Source organism: Synchiropus splendidus, chromosome 2 (assembly GCF_027744825.2).
Source record: "Synchiropus splendidus isolate RoL2022-P1 chromosome 2, RoL_Sspl_1.0, whole genome shotgun sequence".
NCBI classification, from domain to species: Eukaryota; Metazoa; Chordata; class Actinopteri; order Syngnathiformes; family Callionymidae; genus Synchiropus; species Synchiropus splendidus.
This window is the reverse complement of record NC_071335.1, coordinates 11,251,317-11,264,704: the sequence shown is the minus strand read 5'-3', so window position 1 is coordinate 11,264,704 and position 13,388 is coordinate 11,251,317. Positions and strand designations below refer to the sequence as shown.

Below are 13,388 nucleotides of genomic sequence, written 5' to 3'. Positions count from 1 at the left end.
AAACTTTATATGCTTCATGAAATTAAATGCTGGCCCAAATAAACGTGCTCCAAAATGTGAATAGATATTGAATCCATCAATGGCGATGAGCAAGCTGAGACAAAGAATGTTAAAGATTTATCTGGAAATTCTCCAAACTGAAATAAACAAATGTATTTTCTCTTATTTGTTTCTGTAAAAAGCATGGCAAAATAGAGTGACAGAACCTACAATTTTTCTCAAATTAAAAGGGATTTTCTACAGGACTTTCAACAAAGTACTATTACGCTTTGGTCAAGGTTCTTTTGGAGGTGTGCCTCAGGATTTTTCTTCAATGAACCAAGTGTGCCATGGCTTAAGAAAGTTTGAAAACCACTGGTCCACACCACTTCTAGTCTAGGACCTCTGTTCAGGAAGTAATTTTATCTATATTTAGGTATAATGCAAATTTCTAGAACATGTTTTCTGCAAATATATATAAAAAAAAAGTTGAAATAGCTTCAAGAATTGACCAATAATCCCACTAACATAGAGGCGCCTTTTAGACAGACCAGAGACAAATACACGTTGGCCAATCTTGTTTGAAGTGTATGTTTTAAAGCTATCTAGAATTATTAGTGACAAAAGCCCATGCAAATCTGGGCCTGTCAAATTATATATAATATATATTTTATACTTTTTTTGAGATGAAAAATGTTTTTCCCGTCAATCAAGTGTCTAGTGATCTAAAGGTGACTGAAAACGACACTTTATTACACATTAAAAATAATATTGTCCCCTTGTGTTGTTAGCTTTTAACTCTGATTTACAATTAACTTCAAAATTCAAACAAAGTTTTTTGGCCGAAAAATGGAGGTGAAATTCCTAAAACACAAGGCTTAAAAAAACCTTGTCTAACCCAGTGGTGCAAGTGAAGGAAAACAACGCTTTGTTCAGATCAACAACAGCAGCAGCGTTCACAGAGCATGAGTCGTATCGAGTCCTGCTACTTATCACGATCAGAATGTAAAGATGCTTGACGCTGGTCTTTGGAAATCCCTATTTATACCATCAAAGGCTCCTCATTCATGTGCGGCAAGCTGACTGCAGAGTCCCTCTTTTTATTCCGCTGCACCCGCCGCTCTTCCTCCGCTCGCACACAGACGACGGGGTCGCTCTTTTTCTCCTGATGCAGGCTTTTCGCCGCTCTCTCCCGAAAACTGGTTGTGTCAGCACCAGTCAGCAATGTCACATCATAGAACATGGCTTAGGAGTGCATGCGAGCTGACACTGGCACGAACACGTATTCGGAATAAATTCATAAATGTTGGGTAAATGACCTCAGGGGCTGGAAAGTTTTCATGGCAGAATAGCAAGTGGAAGGTAAAGATCTTGGACGACATTGAGTGAGCGGCGACTACTCCTCCAGTGACTGTTGTAATAGGCCCCTGCGATCTGAAGCGAAACAGTCGTCTGCACGGGCAGATAGAAATGCCTGTGATCAGGGATGTGTTGTGGCACCGCGCTCTCCTCCTTTATTATCGGCAGAGCTAATTGCTGAAAAAGAGAGCAGGAAGGCGGTTTGGGTTTCCTAATAGAGAGCAGAGGTAATGGAATTCTCCCTCTCCTTCCCTCCTTATTTTATTTATCTCATCCCATCTCCTGCACACGCCAGTCATCCCACTTCACTGGGGAGCCTGGGACTTGTTTCATGTATTCTAAATTGGCAATTTATTCATGATGAAGTTGGCGGTGTGCGGAACTTTGATGCTGTTGGGTGCTATAATGGATGGTTAGGCACAGAGAGGTGGTGGGTGGGGGGGGGCTTTGGACATCGAGTGAGAGGGTACAGTCAGAGGAACCTAATCAGGAAACAATCTCCAGTGCAGTGAGGAGACGGCGGCGCTCGATGACGACATGTCATTTCTCCGTGAACGGATGAAAGGACGGAGCGAAGAAATACTTTGAATTTAAAGCCTGATTTAGCTTCAAACTCTTCCTGTCAGGGATGAGAAACTCTAACAACAACTGGCAGATAAGCCTGCTTCCCTGATGAAAACATCTTTAAAACATGCACTTTCTCAGTCAAGGGAGGAAGGATCTGTTTTTTTTTCTTCTTCACACGTTTGCATCCATCAAACATCAAGTCTTTTTACAAAGTGTGTCTCGCTGTGTGTGTGTGTGCGCTCACCACTCGTGCACATGTGCTTGTAGCTGGAAGAAGAAGAGCAACCAAAGCCCCATGTCTGTCTTGCTGCTGCTGTTTACGCTGGATTACCCCAGTGCTTCAAAGCCTTTCCCTTCTGCCCCATTTACTGCTCTGTGTCTATGCACATGCTCTTGTGCTTGTATGCTCTTACTCACACACATGGAGCTCTGTGCACGCGTCCACGTACCTGACAGGCATTTCTTTCTCTCCGGCTCTTTTGTTTTTATATATGGATGTGTAGAATACCACAAAAACCTCTCTGCGTTTTTTTAATAGATGCATATTAAATATAATAATATTTGTTTCATTTACTGAGGAGGCTCATCCCTGACCACTTGCAGCAAAGTGCAGTCGGGGGTGGAATGACCGACCCGAACAGAATCAGGACAAACACTCCATCATTTCTCTACACTCCATCCTGTGCTCTACATCATTTTTGTTCAGTGAAATATTTTATTGAGAGAAACACTGCTTCACTGGGATCAGCTTAGAATTATTGATCTGCGGCTTATCTAGCCCAACAGGATTTAATGTGTTTTAATTTTACAATGAAATTCTGATCTGTGACTCTAATTGCCGGAGCAATAATAATAATAATAATAATAACAATAATAGTAGTTGTAAACATTTTTGTACATTTGGAATTTCTCTTTTCCCCAAAAGTGCAACATTTTAAAAAAAATAACTTTCTAAATTAGAAATTATTATAAAAAGAATAAAGAATAAACTTAAAAACATTTTTTTTTCTTGACCAATATTTCAACACAAAATAATTGGATTCCATTAAGGCAAAGAACATAAACACTGCTGCCTCCTCCCTCACTATTGTTTTTTGCTATACTGTTTTGCACCTTGTCCGTTTGTCACATACTGTGAGTGGGGTGGTTCTAAACCACAGCAAAATTAATGACACATAAATGGTTTTGTTGGGCCATATGGTTTAAAAAATAAAAAAAGTGGTTACTAGTGTGTTGACGCAATGACCAATGAACTTAAGTGGCACATTATGTCACATGAAAGTCAATTCATTTTACTGATTCAAGTTTTAACTGTCCATGTCATCAATGGAAAACCAGCAGGGAAATCTTTCAAATGATTATAATTCAGAAGAACTTCACGAGCACCACCAAATTCAAAACTAATTCTACGCTGGTCCATTTCCAACCAACCCTGAAAATGCCACATTTTTGAGTGTTTGTGTTTACAAACAAGCAGACAAACAAAAAAGCTCTACTGCATGATTGGCAGGTCTAATAGAGACATCCACCAATGGATGTCTAGCTGAAGAACAAGGACATCTTTGATGTAGAAATGAAAGCTCTGGCTGATAACTGAATGAATCTCACGTTCAAGGTTAAGTTGTGAGAGTGGGAGAGGCCCGTGACCCTCCTGGCGGCATCCAACTTATCCTACTCTCCCCGGCTGCAGAGATCTGCTGCACTATTTGGCACCTGAAGAAAAAGGTTAAGATTCTAAGCAGCAACCACAGTTTATAAGTCACTCTTCCAGCATCTTAAAACTTTTCTTTTTTAGGAGCAATGATTTAGCGTTAAACAAGCTGAGATCTGACCCTTTAAAAAGAATCCCCTCAGACATTGGTGCTCAGATAGAAATAGACAAATATGGTATATCTTGAAGGTTTAGCAAGAAAACCAGCTGCCTCTTTTTCAACATTCGGAACCAGTTACCTCACTTAAAACTCGCCCAGCGAGTTTTTTCATTGGACCTGCAGGTTGTCAGCATAATCCACACATGTGCTTGACATTTTGTTGCCGTGGAAATCAGCAGGAGCGTGGCTTTTTCTGATTATGGGAAGGTGTTCGCCTCTTACCACATTTTATATGCCACGGACGGACGGTATTTATGTATACTTAAGTTCCAAACTTCTGGATTTGTATTTCAAATCTATCTCCCCAACATCCACCTCGGTCCCGATACATGGAATCATTTAAATCAATATTGAAATCTATTTGGTGAAGTAGAAAAAATATTTGCTGCTGTTTTCGTTTTTACTCGGTCCTACTTTGGTCTGTGTGCTGAAGCAGTGGATTAATTAGTTTTTGTTTACACGTAGTCTTCTCCAACTCATCCAATATGCATCCCAGCTAATTAGCTTGGAGCGCTAAAGGAGGAAATTGTATTATCTTGTTTGCTTGTTGGCTAAGCAACCTTCTCATGTGTGCCATCGAACAGTTTCAACATGCGACTGGCACGCCCCCAAAATAAACAGGTAGAGGCATTTTGCCCCCTGTGCCATCTGTAGTTTTGGACATGCTGGTGGAAGTCATGATTCACTGTCAAAGCAGTGTGTGATTTCCTCAAGGACACCACTCCACGCTTCACCACCAAAAACAACAAGCTTTTGACCGGATGAGTGCAGAGGAGAACCGGAATTTTGGATGGTTAAAATACTGTGGCATCTGCGTGGGAATAATGAAATTGACTTTTCAATGTTTCAAGGTCTTGAATTTTGCTGAAGGAATGCTGAAACGTGAAGAAAGATTTGAAAGCTGTAGAAAAAAATTGAATTTTGCTGAAGGAACGCTGAAATGTGAAGAAAGATTTGAAAGAGTTCTTGTGAAGGTGCAGTAGAAGAAAGTTGTGGCGGGAGATTAGATGTAAAGTGAATGAGTGAGTGGAGAAGAAGTGAGTTTAATAAAAACGGGGGGGAAAAAACTTACCTTTCAAATTGGAAGCTGATGAGTCACTGTAAGACATTTCACCCAGGAATAGTGTTGCCAATTTCAGACTGTTTCTCAATGTGTCCTTTTGACAGGACCTGTCCCCTCAGTCAGGGGTGGCCAACTCAGTCAAGCCAGCGGGTGGAAGTTTGAACTGTCCATGCTGAACAAAATTCTAGTTTGTACCCGCCTTTCTTCAAGGACTATTTCATATCCGTGTCTCAGTTAATTATGGGAGGCTAAGTTTCTAAAATATTAGTTTTTCTTGAAGCATTTTATTTCCTTTTCAACGGCATCAATATGTTTGGGTTCCCGGCTTGAACATTCTGGTCTGTGAAGGTCATGTTTTGAAGATGATTTAGTTGTTGATGCGCTCAAAATTAGTGTTGAATTTTGGGCCAGCAGGTTCTAATTAAGGCTGTTGCAGGCTACATAAAAAGAAAAGATACACAAAACATCTGAAAGCAGCCGAGCAATGAGGAGTTCAAGGACATGTCCTGAAGCGCCATGTTTACAAAACAATCTGGAAAATGAATTTGATTTGCACTTGCTTCAAATTCATTCAAAGAATTTCACGATATGAAGACTTTCGATTTGCCGATTGAAAACATCTGAACATTTGATTTTTATTCTTAATTTTGTTTACGCCTGTGCCCCCCGTTTCATTGAAGAAGTGAAATTCTACCTGTTTGAGTCTAAGCGTCAACAGAAATATAGAAACGTACCATCGATTGACATCATCACCAGTGGTCACCTCGAGTGCATCTGACATATGGTACATTCCCTGCCTTTTAATTTGTCTGTATTAGCGCATCCTTTTCAAAAGGAAAAAGTAGTGCAGCCTTTGCTATCACAGCACTTTTTTTTCATTTACCTTGCATACAGTTTTGTGTACTGCTGGGGGACTGATACGGCAAACTCTCACTGACTCTCACTGTTGCTGCTTTTGCACATCACTTTCGGTCTCGCTGTACAATATTCATCAGATTATGAATATTCCTCTCCAGAAACTGTGAGGCAACTCACCTCTCTTTGCTCCCTGATGTGCTCCAAATATGAAACCTCAACTTCCTTCATCTCCTCATTATCTATCTACTCCAAACGTTGATAGAAACATCCCCAACAACTGTTGTGGTTACACTCATGTGTGAAGGAGAAACTGCATCAGGCTTGCAGCTTGCCTTGTTTTAATGTCGCAATGTCTGTCGGTGGCGTCCAAAGACTAAATTGGCGCATGTGCTGAGTCAGGTGACACATTTATTGGATCCATAAGCCACTTCTAAATGTCTCATGAGCTTTTATCCCTTGCATTTTCAAAGTCATTCTGAAGAAGTAGAATAGTGACAACATCGATGGCCGTCCATCTCAAGAGGCAGAAGCTGTGAGGATCTCTCAGTCGGTTTACTTAGGTGAAGCTCGTTCCCAGACAGTGCAAGTTAAGCTGGACTCGAGTGTGAGATATGTTTATTTGAAAGCACCTTTTTATGTTTCCCCCCTGAGGGTTCCACATATCTATCTTCCTTCCAAGATCTCTGCTTGCTTTCATCACATTCTCCATCCAGACAGGGTCAAAATGAAACATCAGATCATGGAAGCATAAGATCACACATGTGACCTGTCTCCGTTGTGTTGGTTCGCTGGTACTCTGAGCTTCCTCTTGGACCTCAAGCGCCAGGATTTTTAGACATGCTCAAGTTAGCCATGGCATATGAAGTGGAAGGAGATTAACAAGCTAATAGACTGATCTGCAAAAAAACCCTAAACTCACATGAAGGTCGACGTCATGCTGCTTGTGTGTCTGCCTTTTCTTCTGCATGGGAATGCTGCATTCGCTTTGTTATTTCAGTCAATCCGAATAACTTCTCATCTGCTGACTGATGTCATGTTTGTGGGAAACAATCATGCGGATGGATGTGCGGTGGATCAATGGATGTACATTCCTTTTCACAGTGTCATATTTTTCAGTCAGTGATGGATGTGTTTCTGTTGCTGCCCCAGGCGATGGTGGAGACGGTGAATAATCTGCTGCAGCCACGAGCCCAGTCCGCCTGGAGAGGCCTGTCCACCAGCGAGCAGCTACATTCTGCCACGCTTCTGCTGGACACCGTGGAGACTGGAGCCTTCATGCTCGCTGACAACCTCCTCAAGACGGACACCGTGCAGGAGACAACAGAACACATCCGTGAGTCGAACATTGTTTCCTGACTCAGGCTGAGAGTTGGCTTTCCACATGCCCCTGAAGGTTCTAACTTTGTGATAACACCTGCATGAGGAGGGTTTAACCCGACTCCATTGAGCAGTCATGTATCAGACAGCCACGGTCAAATGTGAAAACTTGCAAAGTCTTTGAAAAACTTTTGGTGTCGGAAAATTGTGTCAGTGTGAGAGAAGCAGAGCTGGAACTTTTCAGGAAACTTTAAAGCGGCCATTGAAAAACATTGATTCATTATTTATGGGGTATTTTTTCAGTCCTCGCTGATTTTTGCGAAACTGAACGGTTTGAATGTGACGAGCTATTATCACTTTCGCCAGTCTTCTGAAGTAGAAATCACTGAAGCCGTTCCAAAACCGTAGCAACCACACAAGCATCCTTCAGTCAATCACGCCCCGTTCCCTTGCTTCGTGAATTGGACCGAGCGGATATGAAATTGTTCCTTTTGTGCTGTCATAAGAATGACAAAAATTGATTTGTTTGATTGGAGTGTATTAAAAAAAAAAAACACCATGGTGGAAACGTGAGTATTGAGGCGTGAAAGAAGAATGTTGCACCGTAGATTCTGAGGACTTGAATCATGGTGGCAGGATTCTAATCCCCCACAACAATCCCTCTCAAATGTCATGCCATTTTCAGGTGTGTAGTCTGTGTGGGAGCAGTGAGGCCTTAAACCCACACCCCAGCAGTAATACAATTTTGGATTCCAAATTTCTCCAGGCACTGAAAGCTCGCAGTTAAGCTACCTATCGATCATTGGGTTTTTGGCAGTGCAAAATAACAGCTGTGACTCAGCGCAGTTATACCACACGCAGCCATATGTCGTCATTGACAGCCTCATTCATATAAACTGCCTTTTAAAGTGACATGCGTCACAGTGTTTTACCCACATTGATCATTTCATTTCAGAGGGGCTCAGACCTTGATACATGTGATTCTGCCCATAGATGTGTGGCATTATTCTGCTGAATGTATCCTGAGAGAACACTAAACTGGATGTAGGTTGAGTTTGCTCTTCTGGGGGAATGTGGAGACATTTCTCAGGAGACATGGTCTCTCAATGAAGGCATCACTGAACCGTCCTCACTAGATAGTGAAGCCATCTCAACTACTGATTCAGAGGGGCAGCGTTTCTACTCCGAGCCTCCCATGAGCTTCTGGTTCTATTTTGAGGTCCTACCCCCCCGGTGGCGACTTGTGTCCTCCTTGACAGAGATGGGCCACGTGCGGCCTTTCCCTGCGTTCATGCCCTCAGGATGTCAGAGCAAAAGTACAATTTTCTTCTTTTTCCTTTTTATCTCTCAATTGCATTGTTTTAACGAGTAATGCACATTTTTAGCTATTTTTTGTCCCTTGAATTAATTTTAAAATCGAGGAAATACCTTGGAATAAAGTCAGTTTTGACATCATATTTTCATCGTTGCTTTGTTTTGTTTGCCAAAATATTCATAAGCAGGAAAGATCTTCCATTATTTATCATTTTTATTGAGAATCTATGCAGAAGATTAATTAATATAAGATAAAATATGTATTTTGAGCATAGTACAGTATGTTGTCATGTAATTTCACTTTTCCCTTTCCTATACTATTTAAGTCACAAGATTCAAATTTCATTTAATATTATTTTCTTCTGACCATCTGTCTTTTGGCAGGTAAGTTGAATTGTCCAACCCTGCTCCAAGGCCACTGTGCTGTTTGACAGCAGATCAGTGTGTCGTGGAAAGCTTCGGCTCTTTTTTGTTCAGCAAGACCGGCTCCTGGCTGAAGATGCTGCTTTGAATCACTGCGCTGCAGCGTCTCAAATTTGTCTTTGTCCCATCAAAATAGCCGCGATTCCAACTGACTTGTTCAGTGGCGTTGTCAATAAAGGACAAAAGAAACACCAACAAGATCTGATCTGATTCAAAGCTATTGAAGTCTGGTCGTTTTTCCATCCTAGAAAGCCAAAATCAATTGGCAAACCGCTTTGTTTGCTGTTAAATAAGCTGCAATTTGTTTAGTGAGTGTCATCTCTCCTCCTCCTCCTCAAGTCGCCAGGCAGGGTGTCCACTGAGAGGCGCCAGTCCCGCCACTGAAATCCGAGGCAAAGCAACAGTGGCTGGTTCAAACTCAAGGAAAACATTTTGGCTGAAAGAGCGTAGAATCAAAACACTTGAGTCAGCCATCTTGCCTGGAACCTTTCCAGCAATTTCTTTTTTTAAGCTTCCATGCTTGACTTTCACTTGTGCAGTGAGTGACGCCACAACCCTGGTGCACTTTCAGGCAGCTTCAGTGCCTTTAAAGGTTTCATGAGAAGCCTCTCTGACAGAAAATCGTGGAAAAGATTTTACGCATTTCAAACTGCCACGTGTATATTTTTTGAATTTTTTGCTCTGTGAGTATTCTTTATTTTCAAAATTGCGAGCTCAGTGTATCTTATTTACATAATATGCTTTATTTACAGCCTCTTGGGAATATTCATCAAAGACAATATTAAAATTATTGCGCTGCAAAATCCGCAGAGGCACATCCACACGTGTTGGAAAAAAGACCTTGAGGCCTTGCCTTTTATTTATTTATTTGTTATTCTTTTCTCCGTTTGGTACTTTAGAATGAAACTGACAAAGCATTACAGACCTTGTTGCCATGGTGTTTTGCACCATCTTTTCCTCTCTCCAGCTCATTTTCATCATCGCTCACCGATCATCTCATTAGTCGCCCTCTTTTTAAGGTAAAAGTGTCCAAATTAGACCTTGTGTTGACGCAAAGGAGTTTAATGAACAACCTACGTGGCGACATTCACCCGTCTTTGGTCGCGTCTAATGTCCAAGCCACCTTGAATTTCCACCGCCAACGTGTCGATATGTTTGAAGCAACAGAAGAGATGTGGCTCTGGTTCACTTTCCTGCCCCTTCACTCGGCTACTGTAGCCACGAACACCAAGACCATCCCAGGGAACATCTCTTTTCATGCTTCATTTTCCTATTGTCATAAAGATATGTCTTAGTAGACTAGAATGACTGCATTCTATGGCTCGCACTTTACACTGTAATGACTGATTATTAACAATAAACAAAGAATTCTTGGGGTTATTAATGGTAAATTTGTGTAATCTGAAGTGTTGGCCTCCAAGAGAGTGAACTTGTTACCCTACGCAGTCCAGAAAGAAGGTAATAGATGACTCAAAAGTGAGCTGATGTGTGCGTTTGTGTACTTGTATCGCTATCTTTGTGGGGATACATTCTTGGAAACACACCTACTTGTGAGGACATTTTTGTTTTGTGAGGACATTTTTGCCGGTCCCCACAAGTCAAAGCCTCGATTTGAGGATAGAGACGTCATTGGGCCTTAGTAATTCGGTTAAGAGCCGTGGTTAAGTTTAGCCTTTTTTTGTGGATAGTTAGGTTTTCGGTGATAGTCTGGCGAAAACATGGCAATGAGAGGTCCCCACAAGGGTGGAGCTATGAACATGCGTGTGTGTGTGTGTGGTTGTCATCTCAGACATTTTGAATTTACATGCACTTGTATTTTTTCACTCATTTGGATGTTATTTTAAGGCTTTCTTGAAAACCTTTTTGTCATTTTTGTCATCGGTTTTAATGATCCCTCTCTCTTAAACATCAATTTTTGTCAATTTATCATGTTTTCATTCGATGTTTTCTATGTAAAATATGGTCTTACTGGCACTGGAAAAGGAAAGTAGCACTTTCTTTTATTGGCCTTTCTTTTCCTTTTCAATCGACAATTTTCCCCCCATTGATAAAACTGACAGCCATTGAAAGGAAAAGTCATGACAGACTTTCAGGGCACCGCATGATGAGCCGGGTCGTTCAGCTATCCTCATGTGAACGTGATGAGTAAAGAGCGAAGGAGTGTGTGCTCGAGGGTGATAGTGCTGGCGGAATGTCAGATGATGCTTTCAGGGTTATTTTAGCTCACGTTCACTTCAGTAAGCAATGAAATCATGGTCTTTCACACGAGACAGCCATTACAGATTCAGACTACAGTCGGTTGCAACAATGTGTGTGAGGACCAGAGTTCTTCACCAGCCTACACAAAATTGAATTTGCATAATTTCCACCAAGATGCACCACGTGTGGTTACATAAACGGGAAATTTAGGTTACCACATTTCTGTAGAACTTAAAAGGGGGACTAATCTTTTGGTGGAAAATGTTGTCAGTGCAGTACTCTCCTCTATTTTCTGTTAATCTTCCCTCCTAGCTAATCCAGCGGGCAGATCCGCCATGATTATCTCTTCCTTTATTCATAACTGGCCTGATACCGCCTCTCATCTCACTTTCTCTTCTATCTTTTTCTCCCTTGCTGTTTTTCACTCCCCTCTGAATTTTGCTTCTCCAAGGAAGAACAGCATAATCCCTCCCGAGATTGTGGCTGATATATCGCAGATTGTATTTTTTTCTTTGCTCAATGAGGAATTTTAGGTGCATTGCATGATTCTTTTTTCTTTAAAAAGTGTGTTTTGCTGCCTAAAAAAAGAGGTGAATGAAAATTAAAAAACAGCAGTCGTCGCTGAGGAGGAAGGGAAGATGATGCTTTCTCCAAAGCATCTGCAGAAGAGCCATAGACTTGCATGAATGAGTCTTTGTGGCAGGTGCACACTAGTGTCAGGGTCAAACAGCTACCCTTGTTTTGGCCTTACTTTTCAGAACCCCGCTGTTGACCCCAGTACATGGAACCTGAAAGCTTGGTGTGTGGCTGCAACCTGCAAACCCGCAACCACCGTTGCATGTCGTATTTGTCAGTCACGTCTGCAAAATGTGTCGGCTGTATGCACATGTTTCATTGCAGGTGCCTTCAACATAAACGTCTGTTACTGTATGTCTCCTTGTCATCAAAAGTTGTATTAGATGGAAACAAATACTTAGGAACATTCCAGTGCAACATGTCATTTTGCCATTGTATTGTTTACTCCCACCTGACGATAGCAACCTCCCACTTCAGTTCCCCTTAATATGAGCTGGTTCTAAAGAGAGCATGAGGTTCTTAGAGTCCAGAACAGCACCGATGCTAGAACCAGAACAGCGCTGTGTGAAAGGCTGCAATGATTGTTTAAGCAATTCCAGTAGCTGGGGTTTCACTACGTGGGAGAAGCACTCACTTTATAATGTGCGTGTGGCTGCTGTCGCTGAGTTGCAGACAGATTCTGATACCAAATTGAGCGGTTACCTTTGTGTTTTCAGTAATCCATTCGAAGGGATGTTTTGAGTCCAATTTCAGTGTGAGGGAACAAAGTTGTCAAACTCAGTTCAATGACATGTTTCACAGCCACAAAATCTGGTGAGATTTACATGAATCCTATGTACAGTAATGTTATATCCCCAAGGCTTTTTATGGAATGTCTAATTCCCAATTGCAGATTACTAAAGTCGCTCGTCTGTTCCAGGTCTGGGCTAAAATGTCTGTTTCTGTTTCCTTCCTGATGTCCCTGGGTCAAGCTAAGTAAATCAGTATAGGGCTTATGACATGCTTGTTACTGTCGAAGTGACTTCAGGACTTGTGTAACATGGAGACCAAGGGTGGGCAATTGAATATAGCATTATGTGGGTTAGGGCTGGTGTGGACAGTGACCACGCCCCCCCTCAATGCAGAGCTATGGCAGAGACGTGTCTACTTGATTTCACATAGTTATGATCGGAATTAAGAGTGTGGCTGAATAACACACCCTCCCATTGGTACAATGATTGTTGATTTGGAGCGATGTGACTGTCATCGCAGGCAGATGTGGAAGTGAGAGAGTGAGAAACATGTCGCAGTCATATCACCAATATTCAACTCAAACGCGGTCTGTATTGTGTTTGGATACAGACTGTGTCATTAATGCTGTAGTTACCTACCTCGCTCATGGTTACAAGTTCCTTTTGAGTCCAAAAACACTGCGGTAACTTCACCGTTCTCTGGTCTGCCATAGCAGGAGCTTCATGTATTTCCATCTGTGAACAACCAAGTGCAGACAGGACGGTGCACATCAGCTTGTTTGGACTGGATGGGAAGTGAGGCCATGGCTGCGAGTGATTTTAGCCTCCGAGTGTGGACTTTATATGGCGTTTAAAAATGTAGTGACCCGTCGTGGGCTGAAGGTGTCATCCTGACCAATCACAGCAGAGTGGGCGGGGTTGGGGAGAATGAGAGCTCTGTAGTTCCTGGGAAACTAAGCATTTTTGAGGTGCGTGGCTATGTACATTTTCTTATGTAAATATTTCAAATCATACAGAGTTATGTGCAAACAGACACAGAATGATATGTTGAATGTGGTTCCAATATAATTTTTAAAGACACTCAAATGCCAGTGAGATAATGCAAAAAAGGGAACATGTGAAGAAACAGGA

General features: G+C 41.8%; 1 protein-coding gene across 8 annotated transcripts in view; it reads left to right on the top strand.

Moving 5' to 3' along the window:
• The window catches only part of adgrl3.1 (adhesion G protein-coupled receptor L3.1), a 136,062-nt gene that overhangs the window by 89,572 nt on the left and 33,102 nt on the right, over nt 1–13,388 (top strand). For all 8 annotated transcript variants that reach the window (XM_053854949.1, XM_053854946.1, XM_053854943.1 and 5 more), the window contains one exon: nt 6,847–7,030. In XM_053854949.1, the coding sequence (XP_053710924.1) occupies nt 6,847–7,030 (184 nt within the window). The remainder of the gene's footprint in view (nt 1–6,846; nt 7,031–13,388) is intronic.